Source organism: Schistocerca gregaria, chromosome 1, assembly GCF_023897955.1.
Source record: "Schistocerca gregaria isolate iqSchGreg1 chromosome 1, iqSchGreg1.2, whole genome shotgun sequence".
Lineage (NCBI taxonomy): Eukaryota > Metazoa > Arthropoda > Insecta > Orthoptera > Acrididae > Schistocerca > Schistocerca gregaria.
Genome location: NC_064920.1, coordinates 645,519,694 through 645,541,695, shown reverse-complemented (window position 1 = coordinate 645,541,695; position 22,002 = coordinate 645,519,694). Strand labels below are relative to the sequence as shown.

General features: G+C 38.7%; 1 protein-coding gene across 3 annotated transcripts in view; it reads right to left on the bottom strand.

The window, feature by feature from the left end:
* LOC126360933 (RNA helicase aquarius) overlaps positions 1-22,002 on the bottom strand; it is a 320,041-nt gene that overhangs the window by 132,674 nt on the left and 165,365 nt on the right. For all 3 annotated transcript variants that reach the window (XM_050007751.1, XM_050007752.1, XM_050007753.1), the window contains 3 exons: positions 21,794-21,842; positions 10,026-10,123; positions 3,519-3,656 (listed from right to left, as the gene is read on the bottom strand). In XM_050007751.1, coding sequence (XP_049863708.1) covers positions 3,519-3,656; positions 10,026-10,123; positions 21,794-21,842 — 285 coding nt within the window. The remainder of the gene's footprint in view (positions 1-3,518; positions 3,657-10,025; positions 10,124-21,793; positions 21,843-22,002) is intronic.

The following is a 22,002-nucleotide window of genomic DNA, read 5'->3' as shown; positions in this document are numbered from 1 at the left end:
GGCTGTGAACTGATAGCAGGAAAAGTAGTTTCACAGGCATAAGGACACAGGAGTAATCAAGACATTTGATACGAATAAGACATGAAAAGAACAAATGATTAAAGAAATGAATAAAAATAAGAAATCTTAGGCATGGGAGAAAATAAATACAGAAAGCAAGAGTCAGAGAGAAATAATGTGGGAAATAAAAAGCATTTATCCAGCAACAGAAGTGGTGGTAATATTGTAAAATCAGAGAGTTAAACAGAATCAGGAGTATGTGAGAGTTATTACAAGTGCGCTAGCAGTAATTAACTAAGATTTAAAATGCATATTTTCTTTGAATGGGAGACGCACCACCAATTATACAATTCGAGCAAACTGATTCAAAGCCTCAGCTTAACATGGTATTCTACATTTCCCTTCCAGTCTTTGCACAAGATGCCCCTAAGTGTTGTGAGTCTGACCACTCCAAGAGAATGGATACAGCAAGGACTACATTTTATCCTTTAGCCTCAAGTTAATATGAGGAGGAATAGTGTTACTTTATGCACAATATATGCTGCATTGGGGAGAAGGCAGTATAAGTTGAGAACCTGAGTCAGTTCATGGGATATTCTTAGATGACGGGTATTACACAGCTCTCGAGAAGCAGGGACCTAGGTTCAAATTCGGATCAAATACACAATTGCAATGAGTCACATACACTCTACACGAAGTGTACTTGCAGCAGAGTAAGGTTGTTTTCTTTCAGTGTCAGTAATGACAAGGTGCCTGATTTGTCAGCATCTATAACACTAGCATTGGTAATTAATGTGTTCAATAAGCCACTTATAATTGTGCAGTAAGCTGAATACAGAAAATAAGAAACTAATTAGATATATAAATGTACAAATACAATTCATTATAATATATATTTTACTTTGTTCTTGGACAGACAACATACTCTTAAAGCTAAATGTAAAGTGAACAAAAAAATTGTAGTATGTACTCTAACTGGCACACAAATTTTGTTGCAAGAAAAGTCAACATTTTTATATGAACATAATTAGAATTTATTTATTTACTCATCCAGGGTTCACCTGATAATGGTACAGAACATTTTCACCATGAAAATAAATAAGCCAAATATACAGGAACATAAAACATACAACATAAGAATATTTTTACAAGACTGGAGGTCAAGCATCACCTGGCTGAAGGACACATCCTGGCATTTGCCTGACATGATTTAAGTAACCCTAGATCAGGATGAGCACGTAGAGCAAAATTCCTCCTCTGAAACATGAAGCTGATCTTTAACAACTGTGCTGCCTCATTCGATTGACCCCTATTGCTCAATGTTCTTTTGTTTATACAAATACTGCATAAGGCAACATATAATAAAAAATAGTTTCACACTGTTATAACGCAATTAGCTCTTTTTGTGGAATACACTTCTGTGAGACCAGATACGACATAACTACTTTTTGGTCCTCATTTGGTAATATTAGATAGCTTCTGCTTTCAGTTTATCTTTTTACTAGAAGTTGGGACTCATATTTTCAGAAATTTAAGATTTCATTGCTATGTCCACAAATGTCAATCAGTGATTCCACAATTTTTATCTTTTTTTTCTGTCAGAGAAGGAGGGGAGGGATAAAGAGAAGAAAGGGGAGGGGGGAAGTGAGCACTTGTTGTGACTTAATATTTCTAATTGCACAGTTCCCCCATATGCCTTGGACGGAACTCGCAACACCAGAAGCATTGCAGGGCACACGGTGCAAGACCAAGAACTGTCTTCCCATCTAACCCTGTAGAGCTGGTTGGGGATTTTAACCCCAATCTTCCTAATGTGAGTCTTATGCTTTAATCATTGAATCACCACACTTAGTAAGTGTGTATTTCAAACGGCTCCACCTGACAAAACATTTCCTTCTTAGAAAGGAATACTTATTAAGAGTATACAGAGTGTTTCAAAAAGGACTTTACAAATTTGAAAATTCATGTAAATTAATTCATAGCATCTACAGAGGTGATTGTAACGTTAATTTAGAGGGAAATATATCAAGATTAGTCTTGTGTAGTTCTCTAGTGGTAAACTGCACCGTAAGGAGTGTTTGTGGCAGTTTTATTAAAGATGGCTGCCTTCACTGGATCCAAGCATGTTAGCTATGTGTTTTGGTTTTAAGAATCAAAGTCGCTGACAATAGTTCAGCGTAATTTCAGTACCAAGTACGCTAAAGATCCTTCTGGTAGACCTACAATTTATGAATGGTATAAATGTTTTGCAGAAACAGGGTGTTCGGTAAGACATGGTAAATCATCAGGTCGTCCAAGCACATCTGACGATGTCGTTGAATGAGTAAGACAATGTTTTGTCAACAGCTCTATGAAACTGACCTGACAAGCAAATCCCACACACAACTGTTTGGTGTGTACTGAGAAACAGTTTGCATTTCAAACCATACAAACTGACGATCGAACAAGGGGGGGGAAAAAAAAAAAAAAAAAAAAAAAAAAAAAAAAAAAAAAAAAAAAAAAAAAAAGAAGAAGAAGAAGAAGAAGAAGGGAGAAGAAGAAGAAGAAGAAAGAAAGAAAGAAAGAAAGAAGGGGGGCACTGATAAAATTGTTCACAAGAACTTCTGTGCAGATATGTTAAATCAATTACACAAGGATGAAATTTTTTGGACAAAATCACCTTTTCTGATGAGTTGATTTTTCTTTCAACTTGCTAGGTTATAAGACACACAACTGAAGAATTTGGGGAAATGCAAATCCACATCAAACAATGCAAAATGTTGTTGATAATCCTAAACTGAACGTTTTTCGTGCATTGAGCAAAAACTACGTGTACGGCCACTTTTTTTTCGTGAGAGAACCATCAACGGGATAGTGTACCTGCATATGTTACAACAATTTTTGATACCACAGATCGATGAGATGACCAAGAAATGTTCATTTCATGCAAGGTGGTGCAGCAACCATTTTCAAGGCCAATGGGTTGCCTGTGATGTGCCAATTGCATGGCCCCCATGTTCAGCAGACCTGACACCACTCAGTTTTTATTTTTATTGAGTTTCATCAAGGATTTCGTGTTTGTACCTCCTGTGCTGGATTCTCTACCTGAACTCAGAGCAAGAATTTACGCCAACACTGAGCAAAGCTACACCTGCAATGCTACACTGAGTTTGGGAAGAAACTGACTTTCAATGAATGTGTGCAGGATAACTAATGGAATCTCATACGACATCTTTATTTTAAGGTAAAAAAACTTGATGTGTTTCCCTACAAAATAATACAAAACCCAGCTCTATATATTCTTTCAATATAATTACAATATATCGCCTTGAATGTGTGATTCTAAACCACAAGTGGAGCATGTTAAACATGAAATTCCAGCAATAGCATCACAAGGAATTCATTATTTCATAAATAAAATTAATTCATTTGCATGAATTTTTTTTGTGTTTAGTAATCAAAAATTAACAATCACTAGAAAATGACATCACTATAAAGACATGATCATAATACGAAAATTATCAATGTGTAATACTAACCAATAGGTGCTGTAGGACGGACAGCTATCAAAAAACACACATCATGCTTACGCAAACCTTCCCATTCTGCTTTTATCTCATTTCGTACACTCAGGTTGACAGTGATGTCAGCACGTACTCTTGATGGTCTCTTTTCCCCTAAGCAGTACAAAAGAAACATGAAGGATACCTTAGATGCTAACATATTAAAAACAATGAAATTTACTTTCTAAACATAAGATGCAAATGATGAACTAATGATTCAATTATACAAAAAGTCTTCAGCATCAAAGACAGCTTCTTGGGAGATCAAATGACGAAGGATGAAAATGAATAAAAGTGAGAGTGCCAAGCAGATACAGTAAGTAGTGAAAAAGTCAGCGAGAAATTGAGTCCATCAGAGAGAGAGGGGCTAAGATGGAACAAAAGGTTTTCGCTTAGGGTAAAAGATTAAATCATCTTTCATCTCCCATCTCAACTCGTAGTTTCAATTTTGTTACTTTGAATAAAGTACTTATGTTTCTGACACCAAAAATTCAATGTTTACTTTTGCAGTAGCCAACACAAAGTTAGCATCCTTAGCCTGAACTTCTCATCTATTTCTACGTCTATGTCGATACTCCGGCAATCACATTTTAGTGCCTGGCAGAGAGTTCATCAAACCAGCTTTACAATAATTCTCTACTATTACAATCTCAAACAGCGCACCTTAATTACCTTCACACAGTTTCCACACCTATGCTTTCCCTTAATTATCTTCCAAGAGAGGATGGAGAAGAAAAAGATTCACAGATTTCCCCTGCCCCCCCTCCTCCCAGTTGGTTGGTTCATTGTAACTTATTACACCTTTCTTTCTTCCCTCATCATTTCTCCTACAAACATTTTTGGCAACACAGATCTTATTCTTATCTTCACAATATGTATTCTCTGTACTAAATTGATCAACTGTCAACTTTCTTTACCACTCACATTAAAATATATTGGGAAGCAGATGTATAAATAATTTCAAAATTGTTTTATTTATTTTTCACTTCACATTTTATAAACAAAAACTGGACTAGGACATGACTGAGTCACCTATTATATAATTTATTTTTCTGGAGGAGGAACAAACAGAAATAAAAGAATGAGTGGCAGCTCTTTTAAATAATCAGGCTAGAAAATATGACACTCAACAGATCAGACCAAAGGCACGTCCAGATTAACAGTAGAATTGAACTATGTTGTTAAAGATAAGAGCAAGAGGCACTAGAATTGCATGAAATGGATATTAAATGATGCAGCAAACACGAGAAAGGTTAAAAATTGGCAGAAATGGGAACAGAAATAAAAGCAAAAAAAGTAAAAGTAAGGGAAATGACATGTAAAAACAGAACTAATTACTGCAGTAGAAGAAAGAGGTAGGAGAAAATGGAAAAAGTTCATAGAAAGAGACTTTTGAAAAACAAGTTTACATCATCCTCAAATTCTGGTATTGGAAGAAAACATTTGGCACATTTGCCTACCAAATAGAGTGTACTACCCATGTAGACAGTGAAAAGACATTTTATGTGAATGGGAAGAATTTAGCACATGGCATACTTCATTTAACAGCTTAACTTACGAACTATTACCTTCATACTGGAAATGCTAATCAATTAAAGATTAGTACCGGATTAGATTCTCATTGTCTCTCATTTACCAATCTATCACTGGTTTAGAGCATGCCAAAAAACTTTGAAAACACATTTGGCGTACATCAACAATACACCATAGAATAATGCACAATATTCTTGTACAAGAGTACTATCATTGCTTAAAAATCATTCTGTCGCATAACAAAACATATGCAGCTGTAACCTTTTTCAGCGTGTGTGTGTGTGTGGTCTTCAGTCCTGAGACTGGTTTGATGCAGCTCTCCATGGCACTCTATCCTGTGCAAGCATCTTCATCTCCCAGTACCTACTGCAACCTACATACTTCTGAATCTGCTTAGTGTATTCATCTCTTGGTCTCCCTCTACGATTTTTACCCTCCACACTGCCCTCCAGTACTAAATTGGTGATCCCTTGATGCCTCAGAACATGTCCTACCAACCGATCCCTTCTTCTGGTCAAGTTGTGCCACAAACTTCTCTTCTCCCCAATCCTATTCAATACCTCCTCGTTAGTTATGTGACCTACCCATCTAATCTTCAGCATTCTTCTGTAGCACCACATTTCGAAAGCTTCTATTCTCTTCTTGACCATACTATTTATTGTCCATGTTTCACTTCCATACATGGCTACACTCCATACAAATACTTTCAGAAATGACTTCCTGACACTTAAATCAATACTCAATGTTAACAAATTTCTCTTCTTCAAAAACGCTTTCCTTGCCATTGACAGTCTACATTTTATATCCTCTCTACTTCAACCATCATCAGTTATTTTGCTCCCCAAATAGCAAAACTCCTTTACTACTTTAAGTGTCTCATTTCCTAATCTAATTCCCTCAGAATCACCTGACTTAATTCGACTACATTCCATTATCCTCGTTTTGCTTTTGTTGATGTTCATCTTATACCCTCCTTTCAAGACACTGTCCATTCCGTTCAACTGCTCTTCCAAGTCCTTTGCTGTCTCCGACAGAATTACAGTGTCATCGGCGAACCTCAAAGTTTTTATTTCTTCTCCATGGATTTTAATACCTACTCCGAATTTTTCTTTTGTTTCCTTTATTCAATATACTGATTGAATAACGTTGGGGACAGGCTACAACCCTGTCTCACTCCCTTCCCAATCACTGCTTCCCTTTCATGTCCCTCGATTCTTATAACTGCCATCTGGTTTCTGTACAAATTGTAAATAGCCTTTCGCTCCCTGTATTTTATCCCTGCCACCTTTAGAATTTGAAAGAGAGTATTCCAGTCAACATTGTGAAAAGCTTTCTCTAAGTCTACAAATGCTAGGAACGTAGGTTTGCCTTTCCTTAATCTTTCTTCTAAGATAAGTCGTAAGGTCAGTATTGCCTCACGTGTTCCAGTATTTCTACGGAATCCAAACTGATCTTCCCCGAGGTCAGCTTCTACTACCTTTTCCATTCATCTGTAAAGAATTCGTGTTAGTATTTTGCAGCTGTGGCTTAATAGACTGATTGTTCGGTAGTTTTCACATTTGTCAACACCTGCTTTCTTTTGGATTGGAATTATTATGTTCCTCTTGAAGTTTGAGGGTATTTCGCCTGTTTCATACACCTTGCTCACCAGACGATAGAGTTTTGCCAGGACTGGTTCTCCCAAGGCCGTTAGTAGATCCAATGGAATGTTGTCTACTCCTGGGGTCTTGTTTCAACTCAGGTCTTTCAGTGCTCTGTCAAACTCTTCACGCAGTATCGTATCTCCCATCTCATCCTCATCCACATCCTCCTCCATTTCCATAATATTGTCCTCAAGTACATCGCCCTTGTATAGACCCTCTATATACTCCTTCCACCTTTCTGCTTTCGCTTCTTTGCTTAGAACCGGGTTTCCATCTGAGCTCTTGATGTTCATACAAGTGGTTCTCTTATCTCCAAAGGTCTCTTTAATTTTCCTGTAGGCAGTAGCTATCTTACCCCTAGTGAAATAAGCCTCTACATCCTTACATTTGTCCTCTAGCCATCCCTGTATAGCCATTTTGCACTTCCTGTCGATCTGATTTTTGAGACGTTTGTATTCCTTTTTGCCTGCTTCATTTACTGCATTTTGATATTTTCTCCTTTCATCAATTAAATTTAATATCTCTTCTGTTACCCAAGGATTTCTATTAGCCCTCGTCTTTTTACCTACTTGATCCTCCGCTGCCTTCACTACTTCATCCCTCAAAGCTACCCATTCTTCTTCCACCGTATTTCTTTCCCCCATTCCTGTCAATTGCTCCCTTATGCTCTCCCTGAAACTCTGTACAACCTCTGGCTCTTTTAGTTTAGCCAGGTCCCATCTCCTTAAATTCCCACCTTTTTGGAGTTTCTTCAGTTTTAATCTACAGGTCATAACCAATAGATTGTGATCAGAGTCCACATCTGCCCCTGGAAATGTCTTACAATTTAAAACCTGGTTCCTAAATCTAAGTCTTACCATTATATAATCTATCTGAAACCTGAAAGTATCTCCAGGCTTCTTCCATATATACAGCCTTCTTTTATGATTCTTCAACCAAGTGTTAGCTATGATTAAGTTGTGCTCTGTGCAAAATTCTACCAAGCGGCTTCCTCTTTCATTTCTTTGCCCCAGTCCATATTTACCTACTATGTTTCCTACTCTCCCTTTTCCTACTACCGAATTCCAGTCACCCATGACTATTAAATTTTCGTCACCCTTCACTACCTGAACAATTTCTTTTATTTCATCATACATTTCTTCAATTTCTTCGTCATCTGCAGAGCTAGTTGGCATATAAACTTGTACTACTGTAGTAGGTGTGGGCTTCGTATTTATCTTGGCCACAATGAAGCGTTCACTATGCTGTTTGTAGTAGCTTACCCGCATTCCTATTTTCCTATTCATTTTGTGTTTATAACCCTGTAGTCACCTGACCAGAAGTCTTGTTCCTCCTTCCACCGAACTTCACTAATTCCCACTATATCTAACTTTAACCTATCCATTTCCCTTTTTAAATTTTCTAACCTACCTGCCCGACTGAGTGATCTGACATTCCACGCTCCGATCCGTAGAACGCCAGTTTTCTTTCTCCTGATAACGACATCCTCTTGAGTAGTACCCGCCCGGAGATCCGAATGGGGCTCTATTTTACCTCCGGAATATTTTACCCAAGAGGACGCCATCATCATTTAATCATACAGTAAAGCTGCATGCCCTCGGGAAAAATTACGGCCGTAGTTTCCCTTGCTTTCAGCTCTTCGCAGTACCAGCACAGCAAGGCCGTTTTGGTTATTGTTACAAGGCGAGGTCAGTCGATCATCCAGACTGTTGCCCTTGCAACTACTGAAAAGGCTGCTGCCCCTCTTCAGGAACCACATGTTTGTCTGGCCTCTCAACAGATACCCCTCCGTTGTGGTTGCACCTACAGTACGGCTATCTGTATTGCTGAGGCACGCAAGCCTCCCCACCAACGGCAAGGTCCATGGTTCATGGGGGGAGGTTTTTCAACAAATCATTCTAATATTCATCTAAAATATTCACCCACAGAAAATATGAATCAGGATGGCTTATTTCCATAAAGATGGTCTGCACCTTTGAAGTGAAGTGGATACTGTGCTTCAGTTGTATATTTCTTTTAATTTGACATGAGTTTCTTAAGACTGCATTTGCAAGATCTTGAAAAAGAGCTAAAACCTCTTAGCAGGAAACAAAAATCATCACTAGTTCTGCATTCATGTAAAGCATTTATTTCCCACAAATAATTCAAATTGTTAACCACTTCATAAAGGTACTAAACAAATGAAACCATTAAATAGTAATCAACTTAAGTATCTTGATATTGCAGCACATATAATTCAAAGCACAGCATCTACCTGAGTAAAAAGAACACACACACACACACACACACACACACACACACACACACACACACACACACACACACACTGTGGAGTTACATATCACTCAATAAGACTTGTTTGTATTCTTATGTTTGCCTTGCAGCCAAATAATACTTGTGAATGGAAGAAAGGTGATACAAATTATTATGTAGGAGAGCACAGATACTGTGTGGGTTCATGATGCCCGCGAATGGAAGAAAGGTAACATAAATTATTATATAGGAGAGCACAACTACTGTGTGGATTCATTGCTTTATGTGCATGTGGAGAACCAGGCTAAGAGAAAAGGCATGTCTTCAAGATGGGATGACGATTGCAGCAACTTTGTGAGAAAAAGTCTCTGTGCACTCCATGGATTGTTGGCGTATGTTGGAGAAATTTCTCATCCACAGAATAAATCAAGGAAAATATGATAATGGCTATCATCTCTATGACGCAAATTATGTGATCTGTCATTTTGAATTTTTAAGTAGTGTTTTCAAGTTAGAAGTCTTTTGTTATCTGATGGATACTGCAAGTGTTTTCGATCAATACATAGAGAATATGTATACATGAAGATTATCAGAAAAAGTATTGAAGAAAAGTAGAAATTGTTAGATTACGTTTCATTCCAGCATCAATTACGCATGCATTTGACGTAATATAAGGTTGCTGTACCTAAGGTTCTTGTCAGTTAAGAAGATGAAAAGAACAAGAATAACATTTAATGACTACTGACTGAAGTAAGCCAAATCTATACTTTGAAATTTGCAGCAATGCTTCAAATCCAACACACACACACACACACACACACACAGGGGGGAGGGGGGGGGGGAGAGCACTATAACAACTAATGTAATACAAACAACTAGTTCAGATGGGATAAACCACAGCCTACATGTACGAATCACACATGGTGTGTGTGTCCAGCAATCTGAATTCAAAATCTAGATAGCACTTATTTTGAGCCATATACTCGCTAAAATACTTTGTTTTCCATTAAAATATTCTCTTCCCAGAAAATTGTTTAGTGTAACATAACATTACCTATGTTAGGCTTTGCCACTTCAACAACTGCAAAATGAACAATAGGTTGAGCCATACGTGCCCATCCACCATAGAAAACACTTCCATCCTCTGCACGCCTGGAACAAGTAGATTAGTGCAAGAATTGAGACTATGGATATCTTCAAATGACAACAGTTAAAGTAGTTTAAGAGGGCTCTCTTGCATCAAACATGAAAAATAATAAAAGTATTGCATGTCGTTACTAATATACAATTTTTATCATAAATATGTGACATTTCTTCCTCTTTTTTTGAGTTGGTATTCTACAAAATGCAAAAGAAGACATGGAGGAAGATGGAAAGTAGATTAGATTTCATGTTTCGTTAATATTGAGGTCATCATAGACAGTGTTTGTCCTGCCTGGTGGCAGACTCCACTGAGTGGATTCACTGTCTCCATTTTGCTGTACATTTACAGCCTTCTGATCATCGTGCAGTATCAGCCTATTGCTGTCTAAGTCGTCCCTTAGGTCTCTTTCCTATGACTTCCATTGTGTACACTGCTATTTACAAACATCTGTATATCAGCTGTTTTCTTCTTTAGGCACTAGATAGGAAAAAAAAATTGGGCCTTAATCAGCAGTTTGCTCTGTTAGTTACCCCAAGTGGAATGTGTGCTTTGCTTGAACACTACTGTTTTGAGCAGAAGGTGTCACTAATTAAGCTAAGTACAAAATCTATGCATTTTGCACATTTATTTACACGTGTAACTTGACTTCCTGTTTGTCCTCTGTGTGAGGCCTTACATTTCAGAATCTTCTATGTCGAAATTCTATATTTTAATATTTTACTATTTGTGATGTTATCTTTCCATTATCTTTCATAGAATATCTTGAGAGCTTGTGTGTATTCTGATATGTTGTGTACTTTCAAACATTTGTGAGTGCTATTCAACACTTCATACTATATTATCAGAAGTAAAATCCATTTTTGTATCATACAGATGTTGGAAGCTGTATCCTCTTTCATATAGCTGACACCCTCCCCCCAATTTCAGTGTGTATTTATATGATTATACATAAATTTCTGAGAAGCTTTGTAAGCTAACAAGTGTTTTATTTAGTAGTAAATAAAATATTGTGGTCTCGTTGCTTATCCTGCGAATCAAGGCTGCAGTATCTTGTTCATCAAATCTATTCCCATTATTGCAAAGTAGCTATTTCTGTGATCAATGGAATAAATCCACAATATTCCACTATTTGTTCTAGGAGACTGTTTGAAAGTTTGCAATTATCATGTAAACATAGTTCTAACGAAGTCGACTATATGGCAGAATACTGTTTCTGTATACTACAACTGTTCCACACAATTTTCTCCAACAGTTGTGAACATTGTCCACGTTTGATGTAAATTACTTCTTTCTGAGTTTGTTACATGAGTCTGTCATTCTTGTAACAAATACCACTTTCTTGGGAATTATACCTGCAGTTTTTAACAATACTTGCAATCCTTGCAGTGTAAGCATCATTTCCTGGATACAACTGTGTGCTTATTCTGTTTCTGATGTCTGGGAGCTCCTCTTCAGCCTGGATGTTTGGTTGGTTGGTTGGTTGGTTTGGTGCTAAGGGACTCAGTGATAAGATCATCAGTCACTTGGATCACAGATAGTTCATCCGAAGTTAGTGATGTCCATCAGTAATGTGGTCTGAAGGCGAAAGTATGTAAGGGCAATAAAACTGAAGCCTAAAGGCAATACTGATGCCAGAGTTGAGAAATTATGGGCAAAAACAGTTACAGAAGAAAGAATGCCTTCAGAAGAGTAAAAGTGAGAAGCCTCAGAACATAAGTGATGTCAGTAGGCCCACCAGTAATAAAAAGATAAGAGAAATAGGTAAGGCAGCAGGTAAATGGCTCCAGCACTCTGCTCGTAATGAGAGTCATATTATCCACAGTCGTCCCATCCCTAATCCATTATGGTCAAGGTGTTAAAGAGCACCCACTGTTCAACAGAGTGCAATCCCCTAAATGAAAATAGGGTGTGTAGAAAAGGAGGCAAACCAGTTTTAAAAGTAATTATAATGGAGTAAAAGAGGGATGAAAGAAGCAGCTGAAAAAGCAGATAGGGTTGAGGGTCCCCTAGACCCAACATGGGATGTTTGAAGCCCCACCTCAACCAACCTGCTCCAGCCACAAAGATAGTTTAAAAACCATATATCTGAAAATAAACACCACTTCACACAGAAGATGGAGAAGCAACTCCAATTTTCCCTGAATTATGTGCCAATACTAGAGGGACAGAATTTGTCAGACAACACTTTTCATGGAGGAGCCGGAAGGATATGAGTCACAGTCTGTAAGGCTCCACATTCACCACGTGGGGGCGGTTCATTGAATAAACTAAAACTATGGATTAGTCTGGTACGACCAATGCAGACTTCTACCAAGAGGAACAGGAGGAGGAATGTCAAGCAGCAGTAGCCTTTTTGATGGCACAGAGATTATTAGAGGGAGCAGTAGCCAACCATATGTTGTTTCATTTCTGAGTGAGCACAGGTCTTATTTGCATCCACAAATCTGCACCTGGGATTGTCAAAGCAAATGTGAGGTGAGTAACCAAAGCAAATGTGAGGTGAGTAACCACCTCTACAGCTGAAGTTCATTCCCTGTGGTACTCACATGACATGGGACAAAGAGTAAGACAAGTGAGCAGGCATAATGGCGATGAATAGCAGGTATCACAAGGTAACAATTTAAAAAAGTAGTTAAAAATTCTTAAGAAATAGTCTCCACTCCTTCCAAATCAACTACACAAGTGTAGACCAGATGTGGCTTAAATTCAGGGTGGCTACCCAAACTTGGAGAAAAAATTCCCTGAGAATTTCAGATGTGAGGAGGAAGACTGTGTCAAGAAGCTACTGTTAAATTAATGGAAATTAATAGCGAGCAGGGGGGGTAGGCAGTACACCACAATAACAATTTTTCTTTCTTCTCAGCTGAGCTACATCACAGGCTGAAGAGATAGCTTAACCACCGTTTTTAAACAAAGATAATACAATATTCACTGAATTAATGCACTTTGAAATATTAAGTACTTTAACATTTTTAATTTATAGAACTCAATGAAATTCAGTTTCAATGCTAAGTTAAAAACAAGAATTCCATGAGATTTTACAAAATTCCTGAAAGTTTCTGAGATTTTCCTGATTTTTCAGGTAAATGTAATTCTGCGAGTATTCCCAATTTTCTACAACAATCACCACCCTGAAATTCAAAGAAAAGAAATAGTAGCAGTGGCAACTGAGAGATTTATACCAAATAAATTAATAGAGAGTGGTACTGACACCCTATGGTACATAAAATAGGTCAATACTGATGCACAAAAAAAAGGAGAGAAAAAAAAGAGCATGTCAAATTCAAAAGAGTGCAGCATCTCCACGACTGGTGATGTTTTACTGAAGCTTGAAACTTAGCACAGATTTCAATGCAAGATACCTGTAACAGCTTCCACAATGAAACTCTGTCTTGAAATTTGGCAAAAAATCTGCAGAGAATCTGGTTTTACGTAAAGCACATCAGCAACAGATACAATCAATACCTTCACCATGTGATACCAATGGTAAAATTACCACCAACAGTGACACTAAAATTAAAGAGGAGCTACTAAACACAGCTTTCTAAAATTCATTCACTGAAGAAGACAATATAAATATTTAAATATTTCAGAATTCAAATCAAGAACAGCTGACAACATAAGTAACTCAGACGTAGATGTTCTCAGTGTAGCAAAGCAGCTGAAACTACTTAATTAAAGCAAGACTTTTGGTCCAGATTTTATAACATTTACACATCAATACCCAAGAAAGGAAATAGGAGTAATCCCATAAACTACAGATCCTTATCACTGATGTCCAGTGCTTGATTTGTAAACAGGGATGTTCTGGTACTGACCTTCCAGAGGGTATTTTTGAAATTTAGGCTTCTTAAACCTTTTTTTGTGTGAGAGGTACAGGTCCGGCAGACTACTGCATACTGTCACAAATCAAGCACTGCTGGCTTCTATTTGCAGTAGGATTTTGGAACATATAGTGTGTTCAAACATCATGAATTACCTTGTAGAATATGGTCTGTTGACACATAGTCAGTACAGATTTAGAAAATATTATTCTTGTGAAATATAATTAGCTCTTTATTCACATGAAGTAATTAGTGTTATCAACAGGGGATCTCAAACTGATACCATATTTCTACATTTCCACAAGTTTCTGACACTGTTCCTCATGAGACACTTCTAATCAAATTCCGTGACTGAGGAAAACTGTTGCAAGTTGTGTGATTAGACTTGTGATTTTCTGTTGGAAAGGTCACAGTACATCTTAATCAACAGAAAGTCATCAAGTAAAACAGAATTGATATCTGGTCACCCCCAACGAAGTATTAAATGTTCTCTTCTGTTCTTAATCTATATAAATGATTCAGGAATCAATCTGAGTAGCCCTCTTAGATTGTTTGCAGATAATGCTGTCATTTACCGTATAGTAGCCATTAGAAGATCAAACCCAATTACAAAATTATTTATATAAGATGTCTCTATGGTGTGGAAAGTGGCAACTTACTCTAAATAATAAAAAGTGGGAGGTCATCCAAACAATTACTAAAAGGAAGTCATTAAATTTCAGTTACAAGATGACTCACACATATCTAAAGCTACCAATTCAACGAAATACATAGTAATCACAATTATAAACAATTTAAGTTGGAACAAGACTGAATGTTATTGGCACAAGACTTAGAAAATGCAATGGGTCTACTAAAGAGACTGCCTACACTACGCTTGTCCATCCTCTGGTACAAAATTTCTGGGCAATATGGGATCCATCACATATAGCATTGACTGAGGACATTGAAAAAGTCCAAAGAAAGGCAGCTCGTTTCGTATTACTGAAAATATGAGAGAGGCGGTCATGGATATGATACGCCAGTTATAGTGGTAATCATTAAAAGCAAAGGAATTTTTTTTTGTTTCGCCAAAATCTTGATCACCAACTTTCTCCTTTGAATGTTAAAATATTTTTTTGATGCCAATCTACATGTAAAGAAATGACCATAATACTAAAATAAGAGAAATCAGGAAATCAGAGCTCATTCTTTTCTTTTTTTAAATACTGTTAGAGTGTCATGTGATAGAGAAATAGTCTGAGGAAGTTCAATAAAATTTTGGGAAAACTGCTAGTTGGCTGTAGCTTTCTGGTATGATATTTTGGCGCAGAGTCTTGTTAATAATGATGAGCAATTCACTAAGCTCCTCTATTTAACATCACACCAGCACACATGTAGTATCCTTGTTGGGGCGCAGCACACACGTTACTTGAGCACATGGGCATCAGCTCAAGTCTGTGTGCTGCTTTGCACACCATTCATGGTGGAAGCTCGCAATTTCTTTGCATGATAAGATCACAGGATGATGGCGATTTTGCAGAGCTCAAGGCTTTTCTATAATCAGGTCTTATACAGAATTTAACTGGAAACCGCTGTCTCCTTTCATATGGGATTCAGACAGTCGTATTTCCAGTGATTCATTGATGCTCGAGTTCCAAAAGTTTGACGTATGGCCCACAATTTTTGTTTCATTATATTTCATTGACTTATCAGTGGAAATACAGTATTCAGTGATAGCAGACTTATTTGCTTGGAGACAGGAGATTAGTGTTTAACGTCCCATCAACAACGAGGTCATTAGAGACGAAGCACAAGCTCAGATTAGGGAAGGACGGAGAAGGAAATCAGCTGTGTCCTTTCAAAGGAACCATCCCAGCATTTGCTTGAAGCAATTTAGTGGATTCATGGAAAACCTAAATCAGGATGGCCAGACATGGGTTTGAACCATCGTCCTCCCGAATGCGAGTCCAGTGTGCTAACCAATGTGCCACCTTGCTCGTTTTGCTTGGAGAAAGTGAGTATTCTGGTGATGTTCTATAATGTGATACTGCACAGTGCACATCATTTCCCCTAAGTAATATTTACTACACTCACACGGAATCCTGTAAACACCTGCTTTGCACAACTCTATGTCATCTTTAACATAAGAAGCACTGATATTTTGGAAAGAGTCAAAAGACTACTTTAACTTTGTGTGTCCTTAATATTCTGCCTATTTTAGCTGAAATATTCCCAATATATTGTAGACATAACATTGAGTGTCCAGTTGTGCCATCACTCTTACATCACACCAAGATGACTAAAAACTGCAGGCAACCATCTTTCTCCACCTCAATAGCAAATTTTATTTTTTCATATATGGAGTTCATATGTTAAAGGAACTCTCGGTGACTGTCCAAGTCATGAGGCCAAGCTACAAAAGTGTCATCAACATATTGCCAAAATATTGCTGGTTTTAAAATATATGAGACGAGTGCTCACTCTTCAAATTCTCCCATAAAAAGACTGGTCACCCAAGAGACGTAAGGGAGATGGCACAACTGTGCATTCAGTGTTTCAAAAGGGCACTCATATTGACCTTTATTTACAATCTACTAGTTGTCCCCATCCTGCACAAATGATGGATGTTCTCAAGACTTTGATCCACTAGGCCCATCCATCTCAGCTGCCGATAGCCTGCAAACAGAATTGGAACACCGGCAAACTGTGTTCATGAACAATGGATATTTGTTTCAACATGTACAGAGAGTGCTACGAGCATACAAATGACTGAACAAGGAAGAGGATGAGGCTTTCAAAAAGACTCGTTGTCTACCATATACTGGAAATGATTCAGCTAGAATAGCCAGCATATTAAGACAACATAAAGTTAAAGTAATCTTTCGACGTTCTTTCAAAATATCAGTGCTTCCAATGTTAAAGACGACTTAGAATTATACAAAGCACATGTTTTTAGGATTCCATGTGAATGCGGCAAATCTTACACAGGTCAAATGACATGCAGTGTGCAGAATCACATTATAGAACACCAGCAGCATAACCGCCTTCTCCAAGCAAATAAGTCCACTACAAATTAATATGTATTTTCACTGGTCATCAGATAAAATACAATGAAACAAAAATTGTGGCCCATACATCAAACTTCTAGAGCTCAAGCATCAATGGATCAGTGGAAATACAACTGCCTGAATCCCTTATGAATTGAGAGAACTGTTTCCAGTTAAATTCTGCTTGGGACTTGATAACAGAAAACTTATCAGTCTGCATAACTTGGGTCATTCTGAGATTTTACTGTGTGAAGACAATAATTTAATCAAGTTTTTGAGTGGTCCAAGCATTTCCAAGTTGGCTGAGAAGACATTTAAGATGACTCAAGCCCAGAGGCTCTTCAACATCAAAAACACAACGAAAATATCAAAAGAGTATGTAATCTGATTCAATCTGCCCATTGGTTGAGGATTTGATTGACTGCTGAAACCTTAGGAATTGACAAGGAATGCGTAAGGCAAATTTTACACAACCAATTTAACCTGAGTAAAGTATTTGTGGCTTTGGTGTTACAAAGTCTCACGACTGAACAAAAAGCTCTTGAAAATGTTTGTACTTACACACCATATACCACTGAAAATGATCGTAATTCCTTGGAAAGAGTGACAACATTTAATAATTCTTGGTTTTTCACTTATGATCCAGAAATTAAGCAGCAGTCCATGCTCTGAAAGGGCCCCAACTTCACTGACAACGAAAAGAGATCGAATGAGCAAATCAAAATACAATGTGATGGTGATTGTTTTTTTATGATACTCATGTAACTGTGTAAGTTTACTGGGTTCCTGAAGGTCAAACTATTAATAAACATTACTACCTTGAGTTTCATGCTCAACTCTGTGAGAAAATAAGAAAAAAGACCCACATTGTGGAAGGACAAGTCACAGGTTCTGCATAAAGATGATACACTTGCTGACATGCATTGTCTGTTGGGAGATTTCTACCAAAGTATGGAATCCCAGTGTTAGACCATCCACCTTATTTGCCCGACCTAGCACCATGTGACTTTTACCTATTTTCTAAGGTTAAATCTGCAATAAAAGGAACAAGATTTCAGTCCACTGAAGCAGTGAAAGAAAAAGCAGCAAGCATCATCAAGGAACTCACAGAGGAAGAGCTCCAGCACTGTTTCCATCAACAGAAAATTCACATGAAGCATTGTAGGGACAGAGGAGTGGAGTATATTGAGGGTGAAAATTACTAAATATGTATGCTTTTGAAATAAAATACACTCCTGGAAATTGAAATAAGAACACCGTGAATTCATTGTCCCAGGAAGAGGAAACTTTATTGACACATTCCTGGGGTCAGATACATCACATGATCACACTGACAGAACCACAGGCACATAGACACAGGCAACAGAGCATGCACAATGTCGGCACTAGTACAGTGTATATCCACCTTACGCAGCAATGCAGGCTGCTATTCTCCCATGAAGACGATCGTAGAGATGCTGGATGTCATCTTGTGGAACGGCTTACCATGCCATTTCCACCTGGCGCCTCAGCTGGACCAGCGTTCGTGCTGGACGTACAGACCGCGTGAGACAACGCTTCATCCAGTCCCAAACATGCTCAATGGGGAACAGATCCGGAGATCTTGCTGGCCAGGGTAGTTGACTTACACCTTCTAGAGCACGTTGGGCGGCACGCGATACATGCGGACGTGCATTGTCCTGTTGGAACAGCAAGTTCCCTTGCCGGTCTAGGAATGGTAGAACGATGGGTTCGATGACGGTTTGGATGTACCATGCACTATTCAGTGTCCCCTCGATGATCACCAGAGGTGTACAGCCAGTGTAGGAGATCGCTCCCCACACCATGATGCTGGGTGTTAGCCCTGTGTGCCTCGGTCGTATGCAGTCCTGATTGTGGTGCTCACCTGCACGGCGCCAAACACGCATACGACCATCATTGGCACCAAGGCAGAAGCGACTCTCATCGCTGAAGACGACACGTCTCCATTCGTCCCTCCATTCACGCCTGTCGCGACACCACTGGAGGCGGGCTGCACAATGTTGGGGCGTGAGCGGAAGACGGCCTAACGGTGTGCGGGACCGTAGCCCAGCTTCATGGAGACGGTTGCGAATGGTCCTCACCGATACCCCAGGAGCAACAGTGTCCCTAATTTTCTGGGAAGTGGCGGTGCGGTCCCCTACGGCACTGCGTAAGATCCTACAGTTTTGGCGTGCATCCGTGCGTCGCTGCGGTCCGGTCGACGGGCACGTGCACCTTCCGCCGACCACTGGCGACAACATCGATGTACTGTGGAGACCTCATGCCCCACGTGTTGAGCAATTCGGCAGTACGTCCACCCGGCCTCCCACATGCCCACTATACGCCCTCGCTCAAAGTGCGTCAACTGCACATACGGTTCACGTCCACGCTGTCGCAGAATGCTACCAGTGTTAAAGACTGTGATGGAGCTCCGTATGCCACGGCAAACTGGCTGACATGACGGCGGCGGTGCACAAATGCTGCGCAGCTAGCGCCATTCGACGGCCAACACCGTGGTTCCTGGTGTGTCCGCTGTGCCGTGCGTGTGATCATTGCTTGTACAGCCCTCTCGGCAGTGTCCGGAGCAAGTATGGTGGGTCTGACACACCGGTGTCAATGTGTTCTTTTTTCCATTTCCAGGAGTGTATTTTTCGACAATGGTATCATCATGTTATAGGCACACCTCACATATATGCCAGAGTAATCACTTACTTCAATAAAAGTGTAATAGACAAGGCCTGTAAAATCAGTTTCATTTCAAAGCTTTCTTTGACAACTATACATAATTAAATCCTGCATTTCAGTGAAGGAGAATATTCTTCACACTCTCTCATCCCTGAAGATTTGCTAACACACACACTGATTGAACTCAGCTGCCTAATCTTATCTCTACAGTAAGGGCAGCTCAAATAAAGCAATTCGTACCATACAAAACTGCAGATCACTTCTCACGTAACTATTTTTTGGTTGTTTGTAGGTACATACTGAAATTCACATGCCACATTAACATAGCACACCACTGTTTCCACTTCATCAACAGATTGAGCCATCCCCCCTGACTGCCCCCACTCCTCTTCTAGGAATGTGTTATAGTACTGTGGGTACCAGGACATCAGACATGTACCTCCAAACAAACAAAACTAAATTACAAATCTTTAATTTTTTGAGATGACACAAGTTTTGACTGAAACTCATATTTGCTTGTTAGGTCAGCAAACAGTTTAATCAGTGGAATGCTTTCAAAGTGTGTTGCCCAAAACAGTATAACAATGGTTATCTTACACATGAAACAGGTAGTAGATTGGCTGATTTAGATTTGCATGTAAATTTTTCCTGAAGTGAGGTCATACTGACAGTTGAATTATCCAATGAGGAGTTGGTCAAGTGACCAATCAGGATGAGGGGAGTGGAAGGGAGCAGGCGTTTGGAGAGTACTTTTGGGAGTCGTGTGATAGTTCATTACATCCACCAGAGCTCAGTCCATGACATCCACCAGGACTGGAAAATGCTGAAAGTATTTGCATTTCATGGAACATCACTGCAAGCTCTGAAGAACAAAAGAGCATCAATGAGTGTCATGGATGTCAGGAATCAAACTTTGCAATATACAGTGGTGTGAAACCAGCAACATTTCACAGCCTGGTTTGAGTCCAGATAGCAAATTCATGTAACAGCAAAACACGCAGCACTTCAAGATGGCTGGGTCCACTGTTGAAATACTGAGCATAAAACAGAAACAACAATTTGCCAGTATACCCAAGAAACACATATAATGTCACTTTGGATGGTTATTTCCACAAGTGATACTCAAGTAGTCATACAACAGGCTATAAAAAGACGAGGAGAACCCCATGTGATGGAGAGAGCATCTGGTCCCCTTTCTAAAGGGATGACTATGAGAAACAAGTGAATATGGGAAGGTACAATAGTCTCTTCCGACTGGTGATTGGTGGATGACAGCTATATCAATACTGACAGTGAGTTTGCAAGGAGAGCACCGTGTCTATGAATGAGTTATGAAATGAAACACAAGCTTGTATTAGGGAAAGATAGGGAAGATAACCAGCTGTTCCCTATAAAAGAAACCCCTTACCTTGAATGATGTAGGGAAATCAAAGAAAATCTAAAACCGGATGGCAATTTCAGACACCGTTCACCTGAATATCGATACTGGTTATGATGTGGGTGCAGAGGATTTAATAAACAAACACATCATGATCTGCCATGTCTCATACAATGCAGGCTTTCATGGCTGGTATTTGTATCCTGTTGATTTCTGTTGCATGGGCCAAACACTTCACCTCCTAATGATGGTGAGACAATCAGAGGCTAGAAAGACTTCCCTTCCACTTTTCTTCTTTCTTGGGCTAAACTGCTCTAATTTTATGGGCAATCTATTTGGATCTAGTTTCTGTTAGTATGAGTCAAAGCAATTTTTATTTTGCTCTAATTATAAAGTCCCTCGCTTTTTGTCTATAGGGTGTTCTTTAGTGACAGACCACTACTTTGGTGGAAGATAGATCCAGTTGTGGTACTATAAGAAAAACAGCATAATATAAAGTAAAAGAGAAGATAATGAAGAGCTATGAATTAAAAATTACATCAAGAAGAGAATGTTGATGAATAATGATGATGGCCTTTACAGATATGACTACAAGTGACCTAGTGAACACAGTGGAAAGTTGTCTGCCACCAGATTTCTAAATGCAAAGCAAACATGATATCTAAAATACTTTGGTTTCAGATGTCTAAAAATAGACAGAATATTGTTGTTTCTCATTTTGTCCATGCTACATTTTGGAGAAAATAAAGATTAAAATCATACCATGGACTCAGGCGAATGACAGCATCTTCTATGTCTTGGCGAATTTCATCTGAAATGAAAAATGTCACAGTCAAAAGAAGTTTCACTTAATATCACTAACTGAAAATACACCCAAGTTTAAAGTAAGGAAACAATAACATAAAATGACTATGCAGAGAACATCACATCACAGTTACGTTGTTGTTACATAAAGTAAAAGGATACGTCAA